Source organism: Lynx rufus, unplaced genomic scaffold, assembly GCF_022079265.1.
Source record: "Lynx rufus isolate CCGP_SWC_20201006 ecotype Redwood Valley unplaced genomic scaffold, mLynRuf1.p SCAF_28, whole genome shotgun sequence".
In the NCBI taxonomy this organism is placed as follows: Eukaryota; Metazoa; Chordata; class Mammalia; order Carnivora; family Felidae; genus Lynx; species Lynx rufus.
This window is the reverse complement of record NW_025814843.1, coordinates 9727170-9753450: the sequence shown is the minus strand read 5'-3', so window position 1 is coordinate 9753450 and position 26281 is coordinate 9727170. Positions and strand designations below refer to the sequence as shown.

The 26281-nt window shown below is 53.6% G+C and overlaps 2 protein-coding genes across 7 annotated transcripts in view; one reads left to right on the top strand and one right to left on the bottom strand.

Moving 5' to 3' along the window:
• Positions 1–15967, top strand: part of NDEL1 (nudE neurodevelopment protein 1 like 1) — an 80535-nt gene extending 64568 nt beyond the window's left edge. For 3 of the 5 annotated variants that reach the window (XM_047089746.1, XM_047089744.1, XM_047089747.1), the window contains 2 exons: positions 10840–11104; positions 12944–15967. In XM_047089746.1, the coding sequence (XP_046945702.1) occupies positions 10840–11035 (196 nt within the window). In that variant the 3' untranslated portion in view covers positions 11036–11104; positions 12944–15967. Of the gene's footprint in view, positions 1–9962; positions 10460–10839; positions 11105–12943 lie in introns of those variants that run through there. The other 2 variants (XM_047089745.1, XM_047089751.1) reach the window with 2 other exon arrangements.
• Positions 1–26281, bottom strand: part of MYH10 (myosin heavy chain 10) — a 123704-nt gene that overhangs the window by 6976 nt on the left and 90447 nt on the right. The window contains exons 19-34 of one of the 2 annotated variants that reach the window (XM_047089742.1): positions 26168–26276; positions 25908–26039; positions 24997–25203; positions 21481–21618; positions 20562–20685; positions 19046–19217; positions 17532–17744; positions 14192–14336; positions 12661–12867; positions 9885–9989; positions 8493–8645; positions 7858–8106; positions 7388–7600; positions 5524–5736; positions 4185–4346; positions 160–288 (exon numbers count right to left, since the gene is read on the bottom strand). In XM_047089742.1, coding sequence (XP_046945698.1) covers positions 160–288; positions 4185–4346; positions 5524–5736; positions 7388–7600; positions 7858–8106; positions 8493–8645; positions 9885–9989; positions 12661–12867; positions 14192–14336; positions 17532–17744; positions 19046–19217; positions 20562–20685; positions 21481–21618; positions 24997–25203; positions 25908–26039; positions 26168–26276 — 2671 coding nt within the window. Of the gene's footprint in view, positions 1–159; positions 289–4184; positions 4347–5523; positions 5737–7387; positions 7601–7857; positions 8107–8492; positions 8646–9884; positions 9990–12660; positions 12868–14164; positions 14337–17531; positions 17745–19045; positions 19218–20561; positions 20686–21480; positions 21619–24996; positions 25204–25907; positions 26040–26167; positions 26277–26281 lie in introns of both variants that reach the window. The other variant, XM_047089743.1, reaches the window with a different exon arrangement.

The following is a 26281-nucleotide window of genomic DNA, read 5'->3' as shown; positions in this document are numbered from 1 at the left end:
CAACACTAAATCAACACCACTGCCTTTTATAACACATGGAGCATGGCCTGGTAAGTCGCTCCAAAAGTGACTAACCAGTCCCCTGGCCGTTAGCCAGGTAGAGGAATATACAGGGTAAACATTTTTTGAACAAATGGATGAGGAAGTAAGTAAACAGACCTCTTGCAATTGAAGGATTTCGGCTTCTAGACTCTTGAGTTTCTTTTCACTCTCTTTGGATTGAGCAAAAATCTCATCCCGGGATGCACGAGCTTCTTCTAATTCACGTTGGTAATCCTTCATCTGAGCCTAAGATTAAGTAGGAAGAAGGTTTTAGAGGACTTTCTGCTCTCAGATTTTAAACATATTGTTTCCGGATTATAAAAGTCCAAGTACAGTCACTGTAAATATGAAAGCATACGGCGGGGCGCCTGGGGGGGGGGGCCTCATTCGGCTGTGTCCGACTCTTGATTTCGGCTCAGGTCATGATCCTATGGGGATCCTTGGGGGATCGAGCCCCAAACTGGGTTCCTCAAGCAGCATGGAGCCTGCTTGAGGTTCTTTTCTTTCTCCCTTTGCCCCTCCCCCGCTGGTGTGTGCACGTGCAAGCTCAAAAAATAAAGTACATGCCAGTGACAAAGGTATCGCAAGAGAACATTTAGAACAATATCCCTTATGAAAATAGATGGAAAAATCAACAAAATAGTGGCAGACTGGATCCATCAGTTTGTATAATCCAAAAGAATTATACACCATTATATCCCAAATCAATTAATACAGCCGTAGGATCATCTCAGTAAATGCAGAAGAAGCAGGTGACAAAATCTAACACCCTTTCATTATAAAAACAACTCAGTAAAATGAATAGAAGGAGACGTCCCTCAACTCTGATAAAGGGTATCAGTGAACAACTAACAGCTAACATACTGAATGGTGAAAAGACTGAGTGCCTTTCCCCTATGATTAGCAATGAAGCAGGAAGTCTGACTTTGCCACTTCTGTCTAACCCTGTAACAGTTCTAGTCAAAGCAGTTAGGCCATGGCAAAAACCAGAAAAGATGTCCAGACTGGAAAGGAAGCAAAAAACCTAGCTTGATTTGCTGATGTGATCTTGTATACTGAACATCTTAAGGAATCCACCAAAAAACCATTAGAAGAAGCCAGTTCAGCAATGTTACAAGATCAATATACAAAAATCAACTGTATTTCCATATACTATAAACATTCCAAAAATCAGGAAAGCAATCACACGTATAAGCCTCAAAAACAAAAAAAACAGGGTGCCTGGGTAGCTCAGTTGGTTAAGCATCTGACTTTGGCTCAGGTCACAAGATCACGGTCTGTGAGTTCAAGTCCCGCATCTGGTGAGCTTGAGCCCTGGGTGAGTCCTGCTTCCCTCCCTCTCTCTCTGCCCCTTGCTCAATTGTGTGCACGCTCTCTCTCTCAAAAGTACTTAGGTATAAATTTAGCTAAAGTATATGACTCGTACACCAAAACTATAAAATAAGATCATCACTGAAAAAAGAAATGCTAAATAAATGGAAAGATAATCACGTTCATACACTGGAACATACGCTGGAAGACAGTATTGTTAGGATGGTAAGTCCTCTCCAGATCAATCTACGCAGTCAACAAATTATCGAAATTCAAGCTGGCCCACATGCCGCTTGCAGGTTTGATCATAAGATCTGTAAGGTTTTAAAATGTGTAATGTTTAAGTTGATCATAAAATCTGTAAAGAATTGTAAGAAACCAGAAAAGCTAAACAGTCTTGAGAAAGAACAGCAAAGCGAGAGATGTTACGCTTCCCAATTTGAAAACTTACGAAGCCGCGGCAATCAAGACTGTCACACTGGCATAAGAAAAGATATATAGATCAACGAAAGAGAGCTGAGTCCGGAAATAAACACATAAATCTATGGCCAGATTTTTGACGGGAGTGCCAAGAGCCAAGATAATTCAATGGGGGAAGGAAGAGTCTTCTGGGGTGCCTGGTTGGCTCAGTCAGTTAAGCATCTGACTCTTGACTTTGGCTCAGGTCACGATCTCATGGTTTGTGGGTTTGAGCCCACATTCAAGTGTGGAACCTGCTTGGGATTCTCTCCCTCCCTCTCCCTCTTCTCCGCTCATGTGGAAAACAACAAACTTAAAAAAAACAAAAAACCAACAAAAACTAATTCAACGGGTTAAAAAAAAAATCTGAAAGTGTAAAACTCTTAGGAGAAAACATAGGAATAAGTCTTTATGATCTGGGCATAAGCAGTAGTTGCATAGATCGGATGACAAAAGCACAAGAAACAAAAAATTTGTATTGTACACAGCAACACTGAGTGAATAGAGAATGGAATACTTGGAAATCATAGATCTCACGAGAAGCATCTAGAATATATACAGAAATGTTACAAAACTCAGTTATTAAAGACAACTCAATTAGGAAGATGAGCAGAGGATTAAGAGATTTTTCCCAAATAAGATAAGGGCCAATAAACAAGTGAAAAGATGTTCATTAGTCATTAGGGAAATGCACATCAAAAACCACAATGAAATACCACTTCATACCCACTGGGATGACTATAAAAAACGAATAGCAGATATTGGTGAGGACGTAGTAAAGCTCGAATCCCCACACACAGCTGGTAGGAAATGTAAAATGGGACCATCACTGTGGAGAGGCGGGGCAGGCAGTTACACAGAATTCCCACATAACCTAACAACAACCTATCTACCGAAGAGAACTTGAAAGCACACGTCTACACAAATGTTCACGAATGTTCATAGCAGCAGTATTCAGAGTGTCCGAAAAGTCAACCCAAATATTCATCAACTGTTGGATTAATGACCTGTGGGCAGTGCATACAATGGAACGTTATATGGTAACAAAAAGGAATGAAGTCCTAATGGATGCCACGCTACGGGTGAACCTTGAAAACACACTAAGGGAAAGAAGCCAGGCACAGAAGCCACATATTTTACGATTCCATTTATATGAAATGTCCAGCATACGCAAATCTCGACACACAGAAAGCAGACGAATGGTCGATTAGCGCCACACAGGGCAGATCGTGTGCAGTGACCGCTGCGGGGTGCAGGGTTTCTTTTCGAGGGATTTAAATGTCCAAAATTGCATAGAGGTAATGTTTGTAGAACCCTGTGAATGTACTAAAATACACTGAAAATAAGCAGGTAAGTTGCATGGTCTGTGAATTAAAACTCCCTACAGCTGTTATGTAAACAAAATCACAGTTACGTATAGTCTCTGTAATATGCTTAATAATCTTTGTAATAAGCTCGTCAGAATAAGAGCTTTGTGCTGGCTTTTTAAAAAAAATACAAGGAAGCAGTTAAGTTGCTTTTAAACTTATTATCCAGAGTTGGCTTTTCCTTTTCAATGTTTTATGTTTGTGTCTGTCCACGAACACCTTTCTGCGTGTGTGGCCGTGAAGGAAGCCGCCTGCGCTCCGTCCTCCTTTATGGACTTAAGCCCCTTCCTTGCATCCGTGGCCCCACCATGGAAATGGCTGGCAGTCCACTTACATTTAGGCGGTTTCCCTTTGTTGCTGTCACAAATACCACTTCAGCTGTGCTCTTTGCTCATAGGTGTTTCTTCTCAGATTTTGCTAGAACACATTCATCTTAAGTTTGAGAGCGAGAGAAGGAGTGCATGCGAGCGGGGGAGGGGGAGACAGAATTCCAAGCAGATTCCACGTTATCCGCACAGAGCCCGACATGGGGCACGCGATCCCGCGAACTGCGGAGATCGTGACCTGAGCCATCTGGCGCCCCTAGAAGACATTCTTAAGATGTGGAATCACCACGGCCAGAGAAATGGAAATTTTCTCAAGCTTGTCATAACTGTTGAGCCCCCCAGAAAAGGGCCTATTATGAGAGAGGGTCCGTTCTATCCCACAATAGCGGGAGATATTCTGGAAATCGGTCACCGCGACAGTGAAAACTGGCACATCACTCGAGCGGCCGAAGTGCTAAGCCACGATTGGAAAGAGGACGAGAGCCCGTGGCAGTGGGAGGGAGGGGAGCACCACCTTCCTGTTGGGTGGCTCGCGCGTAGCTCAGCGTCTCCAGGGGCCGTGTCCCGGACTTGCTGAGGGGCCACGCGCGGCCCGCAGACACGAGATGCACGCGTGCCGCCTCTGTGGCCCGCAACCCGGCCACCGCGTGCTCCGTCAGAGCCCGCTGGCCGCACGCACCTGAAGCTTGCGGAGCTGCTTGACCACCTCGTCCCTGGCTTTGTTCGCGGCCTCCGTCTGAGCTTCCAGGTCCTTCAGGTCTATTTCCAGTTTCTTCTTGGACGCGACCGCCAGCGCCCGCTGCTTCCGCTCGTCCTCCAGCTCTGCCTCCAGCTCCCGCACCTAACGGAGGCACCGGGGTTATGTCTGGCCAGACCCAGGTGTCCCCACCCGGGGATCGGCAGCCTGTCATCGTAGGTGCTCTCTGCTCCGGAGCAGCCGTCGTTAATAACAGAAAAGCCCAGGAGCTGCAGTTTGTTCAAAGAGGCCTTTAAGCCGAAAACCCTGTACGCACCACTCCCCCCCCCCCCCCCCCCCCCCCCCCCGCCACGTGATGGCACACAGGAGGCAGAGCCCTTCCCCTCCAATCTCCAGCTCCCGGCCGAGGTGGCATGACATAGTGGAAAGCCAGGAGACATTTTCTTGGGGTGGTTTCATCCGGGGACGCCCAGGCGGCCAGGTGCCGAGGTCTCAGGCCCCAATACCCGAGGGGAGCCAGCTCGGACGTGGGTCCCCGAGCCCAGGCCTGGCCTTCAGATGATGCACCCGGCCCCGTCGGTTCAGAATTACTGACCCACAGAAACTGGGAGCAAAATACATGCTCTTTGAAGTCACCAAGTAGGAGGTGACTATCTGGCAAGAAGTGACTAGTGTGCTAAATGCTGGTGCAGTGAAAATAACAAAGTAAGACCAATGTATTCCAGATCCAAGACCCGATACCACGAACTCCAAGGGACTGTCAAAATATCCACAATTAGATTTTAAACTAAACGTTTAAAATTAGAAGTTTTACATATGTTCGGAAAACTATACAAAATTCTAAATGCCCAGCAACTTTTTAAAACCAAAAAATGTAAGCATCCGGTTTTCCTTTTCCCAACAAGGGATGCCCAGCAACTTTTTAAAACCAAAAAATGTAAGCATCCGGTTTTCCTTTTCCCAACAAGGGATGTCAGGCGAACTTCCCCTTGCAAGGGGTGTCCGGGTTCTTTCCTTCGCCCGCACGTTTTGACAGTCACGGAATTTGCACCCAACCACATGTTCTCGGACATCCCACCACACGAGGCCTATTGAGTCATCGGTAAATCTCCTGGTTTGTCAACAGCAGTGCTGTTGTCTGAGAAACAGGAAACCAAAAATAATTACATTAGATTTCAGAGAATAAGCTAATCAAACGAGGACATAAATGGATTTAGCTCCAGCTGACGTGGGCCGACACGAACCAGCAGCATAAGGACCCACAACCGGACTCAGAGACCAGACAGGCTCGTCCCCGGGGGCCCTGCGTCCTTCCGCTTACCTGTTTAACCAGCAGCCGCTTCTTCTCCTCGTTCTGTTCATCTCTGGTCTGCAGGTCCCTCTCAAACTGGGCCTTCATGGCCTGCATGTTGACCTCTAGGCGAAGCTTGGCGTCCTCCGTGGCCTGAAGTTCATCTTCCAGCTCCTCCAGCTGGGTCCTCATCTCCTCCACCTGCTGCTCTAGCGCCCGTTTGGACTTCTCAAGTTCGTGCACCTAAACCACAGGAGGCAGCGGCACAGGGCTGAGCCTTGGCAGAGGCACGGACAAGGACAGTGGTCTGTGTTCTCATCGGTTACAGGCCCCCGCAGGGCACGAAGGCCGCTCTGGTCCCTCCTGGGCCAGCTTCCTGGCCCCGCTCCTGCTACGGCCCTGCCGTCCCCCGTTTTGGAGCACGCTATTCAGACGGCAGCACGGAGCTCCTGATGGATCACTCGTGCTCTATCATCAGTAAGGTCTTCTCCGGTGACCTTGAAGTGGAGACGTATTTAAAAGCCAAAGAACGATGAGCAGAGCACGGTGTCCGAGGAGCCCGTCTGTGGACTGGCCATCTGCCTGCTGTCTGCGCATGAAAGGTGCCGTGGGAGATCCCGTCTTGCTGTGAAAACCTCACCTGTGCTGCAGATGTACGTGGGAACTTGTAACTACTTAGGCGTGTCAGGCCTGTGGAGCGGGGGACGCGTGAGAAGTGGCCGGACCTTCGCCACCACACACCCCCACCTAGTTCTCGGTGCGGAGCGCGTCTGCCCCGCGTCCCCTCTGATCCGTCCCCGAGACACCTCTCAGGTGGCCACGCCGCCTCTCCCAGGGGCAGCAGGAGACGTGGCAGGGGAGGCCCCGCAGCCCCTGCTGCTGCTTAGGCACCAAAGTGAGGTCTGTGGAATGAACATGTCCATTATTCTAGTGAAAACTAAAAAGAACGAGAAAGCTGGGTGCCTGGCTGGCTTAGTCGGTGGAGCGTGAACCTCTTGATTGTGGAGTTGTGAGTTTGAGCCCCACATTGGGCATAGAAGGTTACTTAATTAAAAAAAAAAAAAAAAGAAAAGAAAAAGACAAAGTCATTGTGGAGTCGTCTACGTACGACTATGCCATCATGGCCACTTCTAGTCTAGGCAGCCTCTTGTCCGTGGGGCTGACCCTCCGGGCACCGGGCTGTAGGAGACCCAACAGGAAGGGAGGAGAGTCTTCCCTCCTTTATGATGTGGCCAGAGAGCCCCTATGTCGCAGCTTCCTGAGACAGGGCAAGTGCAACACTGTCTGGCAGATGATACAGATCAGGAGGTTAAGTGGCTCCTCCTGGGGAGAACGCACTGCTTCCGGCCCCAGCCCGGCCTCACAATCCTCCACACCTCATACACCTGAGGGGTGTGGGACAAATAAACATCACCCCGGCTCTTGTAGAGCGTGTATGCAGTAAAGGACAGCATCACAGAAACTTCCAGACTGTCAACGAGCCCCCAAAGCACTTGAAGCCTTCAGGGAAAACCAAGAGTCTCAGCTGGGAAGGCCCGGGCCAGGAAGGACAGGGGCCGCTGTCCTTGGCCCGGGGGGACCTCGTGGTACCTGTGCTTGGGAACTCCCTGTGACTCGGGAACAGTGACATTCCTGCCAGGACGTAGGGCGGGGGGGGGGGGGGGGACGTGAAGGTGACAGGAATAAACCAAGCGTCACCATCGGTCAGGGCCGCCACGAGAACTCGTGGCTCAGGCACCGAGAACCGAGCACAGACCGCAGGGTCCGACAGCTCGTCCCGGGAGACCTCAGTCCCCATCCGTGCACAGGCCAGGACGCCGCCATGCTCCTGCGCTGTCAGGAGACGCCTTCCCAGATCCTCCCCCGCAGGGGGCCGGGTCCCTGGGATACTCACGTTCTTCCCCACGTCGTCCTTGGAGCTCATCAGGTCTTCCATGTCCGCTCGAAGCTGCTTGTTCTGCCTCTCGTACTCCTCCTTGGCCTCCAGGGCCTCCTCGAGGGCCCGCGCCAGGGACAGGGCTTTGGTTTCCTTCTCCCTGGCCTCTGCCTCCGCGCGGTCTCGCTCCTCTGCATAGCGAGCAGAGATGTTCTTCTCTTCTGCTAACAGCTGCACGGAACGGTGTCGGGACACGTTAGAAACAACGCGAAAGCGACAAACACGCTTCTCATTCACTGTGTGTCTGACTTCCTGCTGAGCCCCCTACTGTGGTTCATGGGTGCTGTTTCTTTCTGCTTTTCTCCCTTTCCAATTACCTACAAATACGTATAAACACGAAGATTGTTTTAAACCACGACAGCAAGAGCGTCTGCCGGGAGGCGGCAGCGTGTGGCACTGGCCCTGGGACGCAGGGACGCAGGGCCCACCTGGTCGAACTTCTTCTGCTTCTTCTCCAGGTTGGAGGCGATCTGGCGCTGTTGGTCCAGGTCCACCGTCAGGTCGTCGAGCTCCTGCTGCAGGCGGTTTTTGGTCTTCTCCAGCTTGTCGTAGGCCGAAGCCTTCTCCTCCAGGCGCTGGCCCAGCGCCTCCGCGTCCTTCAGGAGCTTCTTTCTGGCTTCTTCCAAACTTTCAATTGTTCCTAAGTCATCGTCTACTTTCTTCTTGGTATCTGTCAGCTGGTTGTACGGGAAGAGAGACCCGCGTTAAACAACCCCAGTGACTTTTACAGGTGAGGAACAGAGAAAGCTCGTTTTCCGTATTTGGAGAAAAGACGTATAAATCAATACGTGACTGCGAGCAAACGAGGCTCAGACTGTAACGATGTCTTAGCTCATCATCGTTAAGAGGATGGCTGGTCTGCGTCCTTGCACAGCGGACCCAGTCCGAGGTCACTGTCGAGGCTTCCCACACCCTCACCGGAGTACCGGCACTTGGCTGGGTCAGAGAACACGCTTACGGGGCTTAGTTTCGTACGACCTAGTTAACTGTCCCAAGCGGAGAGGACGTCAGTCGCTAAGCGCACACGTCCAGGCCCCCGCGGCGTCCGCGGGCACACGCGCACCTGAGACTGCAGGGCCAGCACTTGTTTCTCCAGGTTCTTCCTGGCCTCCTCTTCCTCTTCCTGCTGCTCCTGGAGGCCGTTCTTCTCCTCCTCCAGCTGCCGGATGCGACTGCTCAGGTTCAGCTTTTGGCGCGTCTCCTCCTGAAGAAGCTCCTGTTTATTTCACAAGAGGTCGATACCGGAGTTACATTGATCACTGAACAGAAACACCTTTCTTAAAAACAAACTCACGGCACAAAAAACACAGCGCCTCAGTGGGTCACAACTACCCCGTGATCTTAAGAAACAAATGATTTAAAAACACGCCTGATAATTTTATAGACGATCTTAACAGAAATATTGCTTTTTAAAAATCTTGTTTTAAATGTTTATTTGTTTTGAGAGAGACAGTGAGCGACTGGGGAGGGGGGTGGGCAGAGGGAGAGAGAATCTCAGGCAGGTGCCTACGTGGGGCTCAAATTCATGAACTGCAAGATCACGACCTGAGCCAAAATCAAGAGTCAGGCACTTAACTGAACCACCCAGGCGCCCCCAAAATACTGCTTTCAACTTGTCCTTGAGGAACAGCAGTGCCGTTCACCGCAGGCACCCAGGCCAGGAGCTGAGTGGCCCGAGACGCCTCCGTCTCCAGCATCTCCGTACTTCTGGCAGACCTTTCTCCCCACTCCTCTGTCCCGTAGTTGAGGCACTTGGCATTTCTCATTATGCTTACCTCCAGTATCAGGCAACTGTCAGCTGTCTGTCCTTTACAAACTTCCTGCCAGACTGATTCCCGTGACCTGCCCCTGGTCTCCCACAGTCTCACTGACCAGGATGTGCCCTGTCATAGTGTAAGCTCCAAGAGATGTTTACCCCTGTATCCCCAGCATCTAGCAAATCAACGTTCTTATAAAGTTAGCACATTTAATAAAAAGATGTAAAACTCCAAGAAGAAAGTGCTGTGTTACTTTCATATCAAAGTTGTCATCCTAACTTCTGTCTGACGTGAAGACATCCCTAACATGTTTCGATAAGAAGGCCTCAACCTACCTTTTTACGAAATGGACTATTAGGTCAGTGTAACGTAATTTCAACCACAAAAAAAAAATCTTATTTAAAACAGCCGGCTATACTTGTGTGCGCAGTAGGACCGCTGCTCAGTGAGCCATGTTCCAGGCGGTGCCCGCTGGTGCCCACAAGCCTGCCAGACGCTGAGGGCTCTGCGTCCAGATAACTGAGCCTCAGAGACTTCCTGAGCGTCAAGGCCCGTTAGGATGCAAGATGGTTCCAAATAAAAGTTGAGCACAAAATCAGAGATGGTAAGAAAGCAATTGTGGGGCTGGCCTGTTCCACGGACTTGTAGATTACAGAACCGGCGGAGCTGTGACCAAGGGCCTTCACCCCCCAGAATACCTGTGTGTCCTGTAGTTGAGATTCCAGACTGGCTGCGTCCTTGGCAAATTTAATACCCTTCTTCTCGGCTTCTTCCAGAAGCGTGGAGACATTATCCAATTCATTCTGCAAGGAGGAAGGAATACAAGATTCAGTGTGATGCGACAGGAAGCAGACAGAAAGGTCCGGCCTCACCACTCTTCAACGCACACAAATACAGCAGTGTTTCCGGGGGAGGAGGAGGGATCCTGAAACCCCCAAACCCAAGGAGGACTTCCATCACAGGCGTTGCCTCCCAACAGTGCCCACAGAGGCAGGCACCGTGCCAGCTGCCGCAGACAACGTCAGAGTCCCTGCTGGAAGGACAGGGAGGAATGTAACGGCAGAGCCCGTGCACGGAGCGCGGTTCTCTGCATTCCTGCTCACCGTCTTGTTTTTTATCATGAAGAAACAGAGACTGCACTAAATTCTCTCTGTGGCTCCTCTGCTATGTGAAGAGGCTCCCAGATCAGCAGGCACTGTTATTTAATCCTTTTTCACACTGAGATGCATTAACCCTGTGTTAGGGGTGCAAGTAAATTCCTAGTTTTCTAGAGTTACAGGGATTTAGAGGAGTGTAAGTTCTCGTACCCCATCTAAAGTTCTTTTTAAGCTTAAAAATCTGGTGGTACAGATTTATCAGGAATATTTAACTATAGTCTTAAGGCCAGATTTCATGAACGACGTGGTAAAAACATTGCTGCCTTTTCCTCCTTCGTGACGGCTCTAACCTGCTCCTCCCCTACCAAATCCCCACGGTAGGAGACCTTTTGTAATTCTTTGTGAGTGGAGCAGGTAGTGGGGAGAAGGGTAGGGACGACAGGTGGCCCTTCACTCCGGTTTGACCCTCGGTCGCATTAGCGAAGGGAAGGTGCGCAGACAGCGTCTCCGTACACGTAAGGCAAGCCAACGACATTCCTGTTTTTACTCGTTTTAGCAACATCCTCTGGAGAGGGCACGTGCCAACAGTCTTGGCGGCAGTGTGGTGGCGGAAGGCTCTGGACTCACCAGAGACAGACCTCCAGCCTTCAGCTCGGACTCCGTCACCTGCAGGGGAGCGGCCAGAGGGCCGCCAGCTCCTGACTTTAGCTTCACGTTCCTCATCAGCCCGACGCGCCCAGGGGGTGACGTAAGGACGGAAGGAGAGAGCGTCCACAGGTGCCCACGAGGGTCAGTTGCCTCGCGTCCTTGCCACCCGGACGGTAACGTATGATGACGTTAGTAACACTGTGTAACGGCCTCTCTCTGGAGAACACCTCCCCGGACAGGCAAGAGTTAACAGGGGAGGCCCGAGACCGCTCCCCTTAGAAAGGCCCGTTGGCAACGCCGGCCCGGCCCTCGGCTGGATTTCGCGCGAGCGCCTACCATTCCCTAAAATAGAACGGCTCCCCGTGCCGTTTGCACAAAGCGGCTTGTGTAAACACCGTGCTGTATGCCGAACGCGTGCCTTCCTTCTGGGAGTCAGGCAGTGGGGCCGTCGGGACCAGCCCCCAACCAAACCGCTGGGCCCCGAGGCTCCGCGAGCTTCCGCGTGGAAAGGACGGCCCACGTGCCGGCCCAGCTCCCTGCCCCCAAGGGGGCCTGCTGGGAGCTCGCACCTGGTTTCCTCAGGGCCTCCCGCCTTTTCCCTTTACTGATTCGCTCTGTATCCTTTCACTGTGATAAATATGGCCGTGGGCAGGCCCCCGTGCGGAATCCTGGGAGTCCGCCCGGTGGTCTCGGGCGTCTGGCATAGCTCGGCTCTGGAAGCCGTTTCTAGTGCAGCACCACGGAACGTGCGTCTTTTCTCACCCACAGACATTGTTCTATCGTCTCGTCTTTATTGGTGGCGTAGGAGTCCACACTTGGACATGAAAGTTATTCCGATTACGCTCTTTCGTACATATTTCTGCAACGAGCATTCTCAGAAGCAGAGTCTGTGTGTGACCCTTATCTCCCTGGGTTACGTTACTAGACATCACTTTATTGGACTGTAGGGTATCCTATACGTACACGTGTCTTTGTCTTTCGTATGTATACGAACTGTCTTTTCTTTTTCAGGATTTTAATTTTGTAAGTATTTGAGAGAGCGCGTGGGGGTGGGGGAGAGGGAGAGAGAGAACAAGTGGGGGAGGGGCAGAGAGGGAGGGAGGGAGAGGCTCTGCACCATCAGCGTAGAGCCTAAAGAGGGGCTCAAACTCACAAACCATGAGATCACGACCTGAGCCGAAACCAACAGCCAGACGCCTAACTGACTGAGCCAGCCAGGCACTCCCAAGATTTTACTTTTAAGTCATCTCTACACCCAGTGTGGGGCTTGAACTCAAAACCCTGACATCAGGAGTCACACACTCTACCCACTGAGCCAGCCAGGCGCCCCAGGGTATTCATATTTTTAAGGCCTGTGGCACCAAAACTGCTGACCTGTTCTTTAGAAAACGTTGTCTCAATTTATACTTGGACCAGCAGTGTATAAAAAATCCAGTTTTCGCAAGTTAGCACCAACACTAGGCACCCGTTTCTGCACCCACTGCCCCACTTGTCTTACTGACTGGTCTAATGGAGCAGCTGAAGTTGTGTTTAAAGCCCAAAGCTATACCCACTGTTCAGTGTGGGATTTACTACAATTAAGGCCAATTCGTGCTGTCCGTCCCTGAGACACCTAGTAGGACTGAACTTAAACACACCACGCGCCCTGGACGGCAGCGGTCCCCAAGGGGCTCGACGGTCGCGGACAGGCCGCCGCGGGGGCGTCCCGAGTTGGGTTTTCCGGGCTCACCTGTAACTTGTTCGCCTTCTCGGCCAGCTCCACTCGGAGCCTGTCTCCTTCCGAGACCTTGGCGTGGAGCTCCTGCACCTGCGCGTCCAGTTTCTTCCTCTTGTGCTCAGACTCGGCCTTGACCTGCTGCAGCACCTTGACCTCACACGCCAGCTCTTTGTTGTCAGTCTCCAGGCCCTGCTTGTTCTTCTCCAGATTTGCCTTGAACTAGGAGGGGAGGGAAGAGAAATTTGCCAGTATTTTTAGAACACTCCATACAAGGCGCTGCTTTTTGTATCAGCAGGATGGTGCCCGATACCCGGGCTGCACTCAGCATCGGAGTGAGCGAATGAGAACCTCCGCTCTCCCCTGAGCACGGAGATCTCTGTGGAGGAAACGCCCTGGACTCCCTGCCCAGGGTAGGGGAGCCAGACGCGTGGGGGCTCAGTACACCACGGAATTCATCCTGGTCAGCGTGGGGGCGACTCGGGGTACGTCCCGTCATGTAATCATCCACTCGGGTTATCCTTTCTAGAAAACGTGTTCCGTCGAGAAAACTATTCTTAGTGAGGAGCTGAGACCCCTGTTGCTGGGGTAAGACTAACACAGGGGTGTTAGCGCAGGGGTGACCACAACAGGTCGCACGGCTGCAGGGATCGCCTCGTGGGGGGCCTGGGCCTGGGGATGGGCTTTTGAGGTGGTGCAGCTGGGGGTCGTGTGGGGGCTCTGGGGCCTGAGTGCCCGGCTTCACTCTGCCGTTCCACGTTCTGGCTGTGTGACCCTCGATTAGTTTCCTGACCCTGCCGGCCTCAGTTTCCTCATCCTCTGAACGGAAATGATAGTCGAGAGTCTACCGCACAAAGGTTGTGGTGACGGTTAAAGGCAACGCACGCGGCGTACTGAGCATGGTGACAGACACATGCAAATGTGCACGTCCAGTCAACGTTAATACCGAGAGCGCACGTGTGGACCCGCGGAGGACAGAAGGGGGCCCCGGAGCGGGAGCAGAAGGCACGAAGGAAGGGCGACGGGGAGGAATGGGGAAGGACGCCCGTCTGCCCCGGGGGTCAGCGGGGGGACGAGCTGCTGTGTTGTCAGGACGGAAGCCTGTGTGAGACTCGGGACGGGGATGGCGGCGAAAGGAGGGCGACACCGCGTGTGGTGGCTTCAGACTGCCAGAGGCGGGAGGAAGGAGGAGAGCGTGAGGGACACGTGAAATGGCCGCGGGGCCTGGGGACCGGCTGGCCGCAGATGGGGACAGGCACAGAGCGCTCAAGGGTTTTGAGCGTGGCCATCGGGAGGGGGGGGGCGCTGGTGGAGGGCAGCCCTGGGAGGAACGGGATTGGAGACGGCCGCCGGGTCCCCCCGGCTATTGAAAAAAACAACAAAAAGTCAAGGGCCCGTGACCCCTCGGGTACGCAGCGCCCTGCGAGCTGCCGGCCGTGTCAGCCCCCACGGCCGTGCCGAGGCCGGGCTCAGCACCGACTGGACGCATGTGCGCCCGATGGCCGATCTCCTGCAAGACACGGGCCCACGCGCCTGCCCCTCTCACCCTCTTGGCCTGTTCCAGCTGCTCCGAGAGCTCCTCCAGGGCTGTGGCGTGTCTCTGTCGCATGTCCTGGATTTGGGCTTCGTGGTTCCTGGTCTCTTCCTCCAGAGCCTTCTTCAACTCTGCCACCTCTTGTTCACGTTTGGTGCTAGACGGACACATCGTAGAGAAAGCGGCTCAGAATTAACCGACGGACCGACTTAGAACACGATCAAGCACACAGTGAAGCTGTGGTTTTGTTTCACGCAGGACATCAGTTTCCCCCCGAGGCGACGGACACGGTGTGATGCTTCCCAACTCCGTGACCCCGCACGACGTTAACCCTCAACCTCGGCTTCTGCACCCCCAGCACGAGGGTCACGACTGAACCCCGGCCTCACGAGGCTGTGAGGGTCACACGGGGGAAGTACTGGGCACAGGCCCTGGCCTAGAACGGCCCTCACTATGTTTGGGGTGTCGCCATCGTCACGCAAAAGATATCCCCTCAGTTCCTTTGATAACTATCTGGTCTGGTAGGTCCCGGAAAGCCGTGTGTCCGCTGTGACCCTGGGGATCCCTCCAGAGAGAGTTCAGCTCCCCTCAACTCCTCCGCTTGACGTACGGTCAGACACAGTACTCGTCCCTACGGTCACCAGACGGTGGTGGGGGGCAGGAGCTGGTTAAGGCCAGATGGCCAGCTGCCTGCCACAACCCCAGCGGACGTCTCACTGCAGCTAGAAAAGGTGGGTCCCCAAGTGGCTTTCCAGAGCTAAGGGTGGGGGAGGCCGCATCACAGGACAGCGTGTCCCGACGGAGGCAGGACTCTCCCCGTCCCTGTGACATAGCTGTAGTTAGGATCCTGAGATAAATCGAGGTCTGCTCTAACCTGCATTTAGGGAACGAAGATCATGTTAATATTAAATATCTTTACGTGGTTTTCCAGCGTTTTTGTCATTTGCTGTAACAGGTGTAGGGTGGTGACCTCGCTAACTGGAAGAAGACTTCACAGATCTGTCCGTCCCAGTGCCATCTTTACCAGAAGCGTAGAGCTTGATGAAGCCCGAAACCAGCACGGCAAATCCCACCCCCGCACAAGCTGCAGACATCAGGGGTCAGAGTGGCTGGGGCTTTACGACCGGTCTGAAGAACTCTGGCAAACTCGCGCCGAGGTTCGAGCACATCAGCAGTTAGGACGGGGACTCGGGTGCTGACTCGGGGCACGTTCTCCTCCCTTGACCGGTGCTCACAGGCAGCCGGACAGAAGGGATCAGAAGATTCTCTGTGGTCTCACTGGGCTCGACCCGGTGGGTGGGGGCCTGTCCCTGAGTCTCCTCCAGGGGAAGGACTTGGTAGAGGGGGGAGGTCACCGGACGTAAGCGTCAGCCCAGCCAGGCCGGACACCGCATCCGGCCACTTTGGCCTCGTGAATGATCCGTGCTGTCGGCCGTCACACGGCAACATCATTTCTCCCGCTAGCGGGGCACGGTCCTCCGGGTACGAATTCCTACATGAAACCAGGAGTCTTGCACGGCCCCCCCTCCAGGCTGAGCCACCCAACTGTTTTTCGTCTTTCACGGGAAGTCCTCCAGAGAGTTTGTGCCAAGTTTGGTTACTTTCACACCGACCCGGGGAAACACGCACGGGGAGGAGCCGGTGGGGAGGCAGGGGGGTCCTTGGCCAGAGCGGCTCACGCCAGCACCAAGACCCCGGAGCTGCGGGCAACCGGAAGTCTCCACAAAATGGCACCCACGAGCACTACGTTTGAGCCTGTCCGTGGTTTTAATAAACGTGCGCGTGTTATCAACTTATTTTCAAGAGGGGAGTGGGAAAAAAGGACCGGAGCCTTTTTTTCTATCGTGGTCAAAAAACCAGCTGAGAATTGAGAATTGACAATTCAATAAGGTCTAGTTCAGTGGTTTCCAGATTAAAAAAGAATTTTTCTTTGACGTTGGTTTTTGAGAGAGAGTGCAAGCGGGGAAGGGGCAGAGAGAGGGAGACACAGAATCAGAAGCAGGCTCCAGGCTCTGAGCTTTTGTGACAGCACAAAGCCTGACTTGGGGCTTGAACTCCGGACCGTGAAACCATGACTTTAGCCAAAGTTGGACGCTTAACTGGCGGAGCCACCCAGGCACCCCCGTTGCCAGATTTTTAAAAGCAGACCTTCTACTGGGAAGGCCGGGACTTAACCCTGCTGACAGCAGGGCTGTTCTGAAGAGGGGGAGGAGGCCTGGCCCGGCCTGGCTCACATGGGCTTCGGCTCTCTCTGGGGACGTGACCTGTTCGTCCCTGCCGTGGTCTTACGTGTTCATGGGCAAAGCCCCAGACACATCGCGAGGCTCCTCCATCACCGACCACTCCCTCGCCGACACCCACTATCTGACAGCCACCTCACCCTCAGAGTGGCCTTCTCTGCAGACCCGGTGACGTCCCCCTTTCCAGATCCCCCCCACCCCCCACCCCGCCGGGTGAACACACGCTGGTCCTTCCCTACCTCCCTGACCACACTTGTCTTCACAGGTGACTCCCCTTCCGCCCTTCGTGTTTCATTCCAGGCCTTAGCTCAGCTGCCACGTCAGAGCGAGGACACCCCGGAGAAGCGGGCAGAGGGGCGTGTGTGCGCGCACGTGGGTGCATGTGTGCATGCCTCTGTTTGCACGCGGCTGGCCGCGTCTACCAGCCCCTCACGCCCGGGGAAGCTGGAGTCTTGAGGAGCAAACAGATGGGCGGGAAGAGGCCAGGGCAGCAGTCTGGGAGGTCACAACCCAGCGGCTGACGTGAGGACACGACCGAGTGCCGGCAGGAGCCCCCAGTCAGCCCCTCCCCTGGGCCGCCTCCCCGAGGCTTCCACATGCCCCTGACTCTTCCCGCCTGCGCTTGGCTGTGGCCTTGCCTGTCACACGGCACGTGCCTCTGCCGTGCCTTCTTTTCCGTTTGGTAAACGTGAACCTCCCTTCTCTGCTGACCACGCCCACAGCCCCGCCCATCCCGTCTGACCCATCTGCCCCTCCAGGCTTCCGGGTCTGGTACCAGCCTCCGCCCAACTCTCTGTGCACCTGCCCCTGGAGACGTCCGTCACGGAGTGTGGCTTTTCCCGATCCCATCCCAGCCCGCACACGTCAGTCTGCTGGTCCTTCCCCACCAGCCGCCCCTCCCCCACCAGACACGGGTTTGTTTCTAACCACAGCTATCTCGTCCCTGTTCCTTGGCCATTATCGCCCGTCCCTGTTCCTTGGCCATTACTTCCCGGAGGGAAAGAAATACTCAGAACAACAACGAAAGGAAAAGCCCCGTGTCCCCAGGGAGGCCACCGCGCCCGAAGCATTTCTGCCAGACGCCAGGGGGTGCCCGCCTGTGCGCCACTCACCGAAGTTCCTGCTGAGCCGCGGTGGTGTCCAGGGTGTCCTCCAGCTCCGTTTTCAGGGCCTCCAGCTCCTCACTCAAGTCCCGCTTCTGCTTCTCCGCCTTGTTCCGCGAAGCCTTCTCCGATTCGAAGTCCTCCTGCAGCTCGGCGATCTGGGCTTGCAGCTCGCGCACCACCTTGAGCGCGTTGTTCTTGTGGAGCGTCTCGTCGTCGCCCCTGCGAAATCGCCCAGCACGAGAAGGGCTCAGCTGGCGGCCGCCAGCGCCCCGGGGGGAACCCACCCCCGCCGTGCCCCTCTGCGAGCGGACCCCAGTCACACGTCCCTCTGCCCGTGGCCGGGGCTGGGCCTGCTGGGCAGGGGGAGGAGGCAGGGGGGTCGATGACCTGAAGACCCCAGAGCCAGAACCAGAACCGGCAGCATCAGAACCAGAGTGGAACCCTGCCCCCTTTCCAGAGAGCTGCGGTTTTCCATTAAAAGGACAGACAAGCTCATTTTAATGATCAGAATATAAAAAAAATCGCTCCAGAGTAAAATGTTAAGAGCACACTGCTCAGGGCGGCAGTCCAGTCCAGCCTACAGTGAAGCAGCAAATCCGAAGAAGTTCTTGCAAGTCAGTAGGAGGCCTGCTGCCTTCACACCTGCTGTGCATGTTAGCTCAGTGCTGGCAGAGTTTCTGACTGGAGGAGCTGGGATACTTGGGGTGAGAGACAGGAATCCAGAATTCCGGCTCTCGCCTCTAAGAGGAAAAGCAGAACATCTGGCCAAAATGGGACCAACTGTGATAGAGGGCAGAAAAAGAGGTCTGTTACGAGATTTACTGGCTTAGGATAAATGGTAAAGTTTAAGTTCTATGACCATGTAACCAAGTAATTCTTCTTTAGAAAGAAATATTAGATATAAATATATTTACTAGGCATGATTTCCATTCTAAAATGATTTAAAACTCAATAGGAAATCATGCCGTGAGCGAGGGGGATTCATTTTTTTCTTAATGTTTATTTACTGAGAGAGAGGGTGAGAGAGGAGGGGAAGAGACAGAGAACCCCAAGCAGGGTCCACACTGTCAGCACAGAGCCCGATGTGGGGCTTGAACTCACGAACCGTGAGATCATGACCTGAGCCGCAATCAAGAGTCGGATGCTCAACTGAATGAGTGGCCCGGGCGCCCCTAGCAGGGGATCATTTCCGAAAAGGGGTTTCCCCTCAACTTCTAAAACACGCTGTGGAATTACTCTCTAACACACGGAGACCAAACGCTGGGTGTGGTAACAGGACTTCTGGGGGGAGTTTCCAGGGACCTCGGTGACCAGCGATCCCTAGGCGTGGACACCGACGGTGGTTCACGAGTGCTCCTTGCTGCCCTGACACGAGCCGTGGACTCCCGGCTCTTTCAGCCTCCTGTGCCACACCCGCAAGGAGACTACGCGTCCCCGTCTCGGGGTTTTCGTCGGCGCCCAGCCCCGGACGCTCTGCCGAGCGCACAGCCCGCGGTAACGGCCCCGCGCGGGGGGCGGACCTGGCCAGCGCGCCCTGCAGCTCCTCCTCCTTCTTGGCCAGCTGGACCTTGAGCTCGTCGATCTGCGCCTGCAGCTCCGCGATCTGGTCCTGCAGGTCGGTGGTCTCTCCGTCGAGTTTTCTCTTGGCCTTTTCCAGCTCCTGACGGGTCTTTTCTTCCTTCTTTAAGCGTTCTGAAAGGCAAGGGCCAAGAAGCTCTTTAACCGACAAGTGACAGGCCACATGAACGAATTCGAGAGAGAAACCGACCCGAGCTGAAAATACGCCATTTCACTGAAAAGTGGCCACTGCCTTGACCCCACCGTGTCTACAGCTCAGTCGTCAGAAACCCACGGAGATCAAGCTGCAGGCGAGAGCGGTCGGTGGGAGGATGGTATTTTCAGGAAGAAACTGGGTGGATTCTGTCACTTCGTGGGAAGGGAGCCCACAGCCATCGCTGGGCCCAGGTTTGCAGAGGGGCTCAGCAGAGGCGAGGGCAGTGTGCCCGGAGCCCCATCCCCCTTCCCTGGGAGTTCCTGGCAGGACCCAGGACTACAGGTCCTGGGCACGGAGGCAGAGGACAGAGTGGGGGCAGGTGTCACAGTCCCGCGATGATTCTTCAACTACGCCGGCGCTCCCTCCCTTCCCAGGACTGTCCTCCAGCAGAGCCAGTGTGTGGGAAGGCGGAGACTGGGCACCACGGGCTGATCACACGGCCAAGACAGAGCAGGCACGTGTGCTCTGTGCTCCCCTGAGCGGAAGAGCCACGCGCTGGCAAAAATGGCTCATGAAAATCTCTCCCGCTGCCATCCTCTCTCGTCTGTGCTAAGCGACAGCGAGACAACAAAACCTGAGATAGGTTTTGAAAAACCCTCTCGTTTTCTCCCTACTGCGAAAGCAGTGCGCTGGGAGAGCGCGGTCACGGCCACGCAGGTGCTGTAGGGACACGTGACAGCCGGGCGTTGAGCGCCGTGCGCTGCTCTGATACAGACACAGGGTCGAGCCGCTGACACGGCAGATGCGTGGATGCCTCCCCAGCTTCCACCCTCTTTCCCGGGTTCTTGTGTAGAAAGCCAGGGTCCGCTCTGTAGACACCCTGGGATTTCCCAACACAGCTTCTGCCGTCTCCGTAGGATGCGATTCCCCTCAGCGGGTTCTCTGTCCCCAACACTTTCCGTGGCAGTAGCCATCAGTCTCTTTGTGAAGTGAACCCTATACGCCCTCACGCAGCTGTCAGATTAAACACAAAGTCCACTGGCTTCTACGACTCAAACTTAGAGCCCCGCTGCGTCCATCAAGGGGGCAAGGCGTTTCACCGTGGGATCTAACTTCATAAAATCAAAGTTTAGGTTAGCGCTACCCCATCATAAATACTTGGAGACTAGGCAGCAGATAATAACTCAAAATACGCCCATGTAATTGAATCCAAACTGATTAGTAATCGGCACGCCCATTTTCCATTACCACATGTTATGATTTAAGTAAAATCTAAACACTCACAAGCCCAGTCCCACGTTTCTCTGACCCCAAATACTAACCTTCTAAATCTGAGATCATCACTTCTTGCTTATTTCTGATTTTGGCCAAATTTTTGGCCTTTTCTTCCTCTTCAGCCAGCTGAGAGGAGCACTCCGCGATGCGATCCTCCAAGAGTTTCTTTTCCTGAGTAGAAAGTCACCGTTTCAGCGAAGACACGCACAACCACGCGTGGGGTGTGGTGTCACTCAGGAAACGGGCTTGTGGCACCACGTCCCCCCGTGGCTCCGATCGCTCCCGAGAGGTGGGAGGTTCACTCATGTAGGCCCCCCCTGCGCCACTCCCCCCCCCCCCCCGAGTCCCGCAGCCCACATGGAGCAAAGCTGTGCGTGCGCGGGCAGGACCTGGTCATCAAGGAGGGACCGATGCACACAGAACGTGCATGTTACACATCTGAAGGATCAGGAGGCTATTTGGTCCCAAGATCTAAAAAACTAAAGACTTTCTACCTTTACAAATCTATAGAAGTTGAGTGTTAGAAAAAGTAAGTAAATGAACCTGAACTCTTGAGAATTTCTTGAAGGAAGCCCCTTTCAGCGAGTCTGTCAACATACGGATTTCCCACATTCTAAAATCCACTTTAAAAAAATTTTTTTAATGTTTATGTATTTTTGAGAGAGAGAGTGAGATAGAGCACGAGCAGGGGAGGTGCAGAGAAAGAGGGAGACACAGAATCCGAAGCAGGCTCCAGGCTCCGAGCTGTCAGCACAGAGCCCGACGTGGGGCTTGAACCCACTAACCGTGAGATCATGACCTGAGCTGAAGCCAGACGCTCAACCGACTGAGCCACCCAGGCGCCCCTCAAAAATCCACTTTTTAAGGAGGCTCCACGCCCAACATGGGGCTTGAACTCACGATCTCAGGCTCTACCCACTGGGCCAGCCAGGCACCCCCAAAATCAGCTCAGAGGCAGTCTCTTACTTTGATAAATTTGGAGTTTTGGTCCTCGAGAAGCAGGATCTCCTCCTCCATCTTCTTGGTCTTCGCCTCTGCCGTCACCTTCTCCAGCTGGAGTTTCTGGCGAGCCCCTTCCTCCTCGTCCAGCTGCTCCTCCAAGTCCTTGGGAAGCAGAGCACACAGTCAGCCGCCCCCCGCTCTCCACAGGACGCCACCACGCGCCCCTCCACGAAGGCGCAGGCAAGTGAAACGCTGAGGTGTGGTGAAACGCCGAACGGCAGGGGTGTTTTTACAGACGTGAAGCACAGGGAAGAGAAGCAGACGTTTGCACCCACTGCAGGCTGCAGCCCAGCCCGGGTCTATCCTTCTGGAAGCCAATGTGGCAGAGGACAGCAAGCTCCGAAAACCAGCATTCCTTTCACACCAGCAATTTCGGGACATAGCCATAGGTGCGATGTACGTAAAAAGGTCATTTATAGTATCAAAGGACGGTGAACGTGCCACAAAATCTCTTGCTGAGTAGAGGGTGTATTTGTGAAGGGGAATAACATAGGAATTAAAATTCGTATTTGAGAGAGGGGTGGTCTCGGCTCAAGCCTGCCTCACCGTGTGAGCCCATCCCCAAGTGGGGTGGGATTCTGGCGTGTGCAGTTTTCTAAGGTAAGACACACTTCCGTGTCCTGCCCTGCCTCATCATATGTAGTACACACGTACGTTATGGACCAGGGCTGTACGGACACATCCATGAACGGTCTGTTTACAAAACCTATCATGGTTGACTCGGGAATGAAACCCATGCAAGAGACGGTCATTTTCTCATGGAAAACTTCAAACACAGCGGCAGAACGAGCCGGGAGGGCGCACCCGTCAGCCCAGCTTTGACAAGCGTCGGACTCACGGCCAGTGTCCTCTCCTCTCTACCTCCACGGTCCCCCTTCGCCTCTTGGGTTATTTTGCGGCAAATCCCAAACCTCATGTGTTACTGTAAAACCTTCAGGCTGTACCTCTAAAAGATAAAAAGTGCTTAAAAATACATTTTGGGGGCGCCTGGGTGGCTCGATCTGTTAAGCGTCTGACTCTTGATCTCGGGTCAGGTCACGATGTTGCAGTTCGTGGGTTGCAGCCCCACGTTGGACTCTGCACTGACAGCATGGACCCTGCTTGGGATCCTCTCTCTCAAAATAAATAAACTTAAAAAAAAATACATTTGTTTATTTGAACTGGAATCCAAACAAGGTTCACACACTGTGACTCCAAAGCCTCTAGAGACTCCTTGTTCTCTAGGCTCCCGTGTATCTCTGCCTCCCTTCCTTGCCATTTATTTGTTTTTGAAACAGAACAGGTCATTTGTCATACGGTTTCTTTCCCACAGTCTGGTTTTGGTCAGGTGCATCCCTGTACCGCACGGTCCTAAATTCACAAAAGCAATGAACAGAGCAGTACATTCAGTATAATTTCAACTATATCTGTATGTCTGGTTAGAAATACAGGCAAGCAGAAAAAATGTCGGTAATGGGGGTGATGGGAGGGAGGAGACCAGAGGTGCTGTGTTCCCTAGGTTTTCTACAATAAGCATTTATTGATACCGTAATTAGGAAATTCATCTTAAAATCAAACCAAAAACAGCTCCAGTTGTTTGGTTGAAAAAGGTACACATCAGAAGTCCCTCAAAGGCTCACAGGTCGGAAAGGAACAGAGGAGGGACCGACGAGGTTGAGTTTTCCCAGCGGCCATGCGGGGACTGCAGGACCTCTGATATTCTGACTTCTGGATAGGATTTCCTCAGATGGAGGAAAATGGGGAAAAAAAAGAAAACAAAAAACAAAATAAAACCTATTACCATCAATATTTTTAGAATGTGTTTGAATGAACTTACATGTCACAAAATGAGATAATAAATTCAGAGAACAGTGCCAACACCCGAGAAGCCCCAAAGGAATCTAGAAGGGAAGGGGAGGATAGGAAGTACAGAACAAGCAAAATACAACACTAACTCTGCTCCCCCAGGACAGATCTGTTTTTCTGCACACGCTGAAGAAACACAGGCATTTCACACGAGGGTGTTAACAGCTGGAGCGTACAAAACCAGGCCTGGGGACACTGGGGGGGAGGGACTCTGGGCACCCTTCCCCCACACGAATACATGTTATTTCTCAAACGAGCACATGCTCTTAAAAAGAAAGTCCCAACTATGGGTAACAATACCACCAAGGAGAGCTCACTATTGTCGGCAGAAACTCTAGGTATCTGTCTGGTCCCACATAAAATCACGCATATAAACTCGTTAAGTCGCAGAAACGTATTTTGACGTCGATCTTCCCACACACACTTCTTAGTAATGCACTAGGGATCCCCGTGACAATAAGCCTCTTTTTACCTGTAACTGCACGGAACTGCCGTGGCCTAACACTCCTGACTGGTACATAACCAGCTGGCTTGCATCGATTTACGCTTAGAATAAAGTCCCAGAACTGGACTTGCTGAATGAGGGCGCACTTTTTACAGGTCTCGTTATCTTCTGCTAACCTATCAGGAGGCACCGGGAAGCCGAGTGCCTTGAAGGATGGAAAGTGTCCAGATGAGTTATTGCACGCGGTCTTTGCCAAGGAAATAACGTGAGATCTTCTGCGGTTTTGAGAATCGTCTGAATTGTCTGAGCTTTGCCAAGGTAAGCTATCAGGGGAGAGAAAATTCAAGAAGAGACCTGGACCAAAGTCTGGTGCTGGACCCACGAAGCAATGGTGGCTGAGACACAGACACCGTGACACTCAAGAACATATTCGGGAGGCTGGGTGTGGGAGACAAGGAGAAAAAGAGAAGGGAGTGTCCTAGGCCGTGGGCAGAGTTAGCACTGTCTGAACCGTGTATTTGCACTACGCGGGAGGACAGCCTGTGTCTCCGTAACATGGTAACTCCGGGGAAGGGCTAAGTGTTTTATTCTGATTCCTGGCCGCCTCCTGTGTTGGAGCTGAGCCCTTCTTATGAACCAAACTCCCGAACAGAGGCCTATCTAGTGAACGGAGCGAGCAGTGCCGTCATTAGTGACAACACAAAGGACAAACGGGGTCCCCTACAAAGTGTTCCAGGCCCTGCGATGCTCCTACTCTGAATCACTCGGCACGCTGGAAGACGCTCGAAGACAGTCTGTTATGTGTGTGTTTTTAGTGCTGGACGTCTTAATTTTTTTAAGTTTATTTGTTTTGAGAGAGAGAGAGAGAGAACGCGCAACGTGCGAGCGAGCAGGGGAGGAGCAGAGAGAGAATCCCAAGCAGGCTCCATACTGTCAGTGCAGAGCCCGATGGAGGGCTCGAACTCACAAACTGTGAGATCACAACCTGAGCTGAGACCAAGAGTCGGACGCTTAACCGACTGAGCCACCGGGCGCTCCCATCGCCGGCCATCTTTGAAGGGCAGGACCTGGAACGTGGACTCCTGTTGCCCCTCAGGGGACACAACGCAAACCCAGAGCTTCCATTTGTTTCTTCGGCAGGGCCGCTCGGAAAACCCAACCCGGTTCTGGACGGAGACCGTCCTACGTACCTGAATGTGTGCTTGCATCTTCTTCTTTTCGTTCTGGAGGATTTGGTTTCTTTCTTCTTCTTCTTCAACCCTGGATTCCAGGTCGTGGAGGATCTCCTCCAGCTCCTGCTTCTTAGCGGCGAGCCTCGCCCTCATCTCTTCCGCTTCGGCAAAGAGCTCCGTCTCCGCCTGCAGCTGCTCCGCCAGGATGTTCTTCTCCTCCAGAAGCTGCAACCACAACCGAGCGTCAGTGCGGTCGCTGCCCCCCGCCTCCCCCCACCGCAGACGGTCACTCGGATTTCAGCGGCCGTGCTCATCACCGTAGAAATGGAGGCTTAGATATCTGTAACGTCGCTGGCAAAACTTTCCAATATTCTTTACGGCAAAGTGAGCTAGAGAACGTTTCCGCTGGTTTCTGTCGTCTCAGGTCATCCTGAACAACACTAAGTTCACGTGACTTTAGGAGCTCCTGTTCTTCCATTAAGGTAACTGACAGAGGCGGGGGGAAAATCTTATTCAAGTGTGTTCAGGGGGCCAGCTACGGCCGTCTGGGATCAAGGGATACCCCTGGCCTTCATCCTTAGTCTCTCAGGCCCTGAACCCGGTCGTCTACACACGCTTCCCGAGCCCCTGCCTGGTCTGTGAAGCATCCCCACCGGCGAAGGACGCTGACGCAGGACTCGGGTGGCCTGGCGTGGTCTCGTCTTTACTTTCGAGGCCCTCGGGAGCCATCCCAGGCAGGGGACACGGTGGGAGTCCCATGGGCAGCAGGTGTCAGGAACGCGTGCCTGGTGGCAAATGGGACACCTACTTGTCCAAGAAGGGCCGAGGCAAAACCGCGTGAGGGGAGGCGGACTGCGGTTTACGTGAACCCAACTGTGGCGGGTGCGGCCGCCGGCAGGTGGGTCCCCGTGAGCGGCACCCGGGCGTACCTGCTGGTGCTTGCGTTCCATCTCTTCCAGCTCGCCCTCCACCTTCGTCTGCTTCTCCTTCACCTTCAGCAGCTCCTCGTCCTTGGCCTGAAGCTCCTCCTCCTGGCGGGTCACCTGGAGGAGCGGCTTCACCTGTGACGGGATCAAATCGCACGTCACCCTGTGCCCGGGCGGGGACCGCGGCCTCGTCCAGGCTTCCCCTCCCCCCCCCCCCCCCGGGACCTTCCAGGCTCCCCCTCCCCCCACGCCGCGAAGCCCACCTTGGTGAAGACGCGCCACCACTGCCAGTGACGGAGCTTCAGGTAGGCGGCGCAGTTCCGCTGCAGGACCTTCAGGGCGCTCAGCTGCTGCTGCTTCTTGGCGAAGGCCCTGGA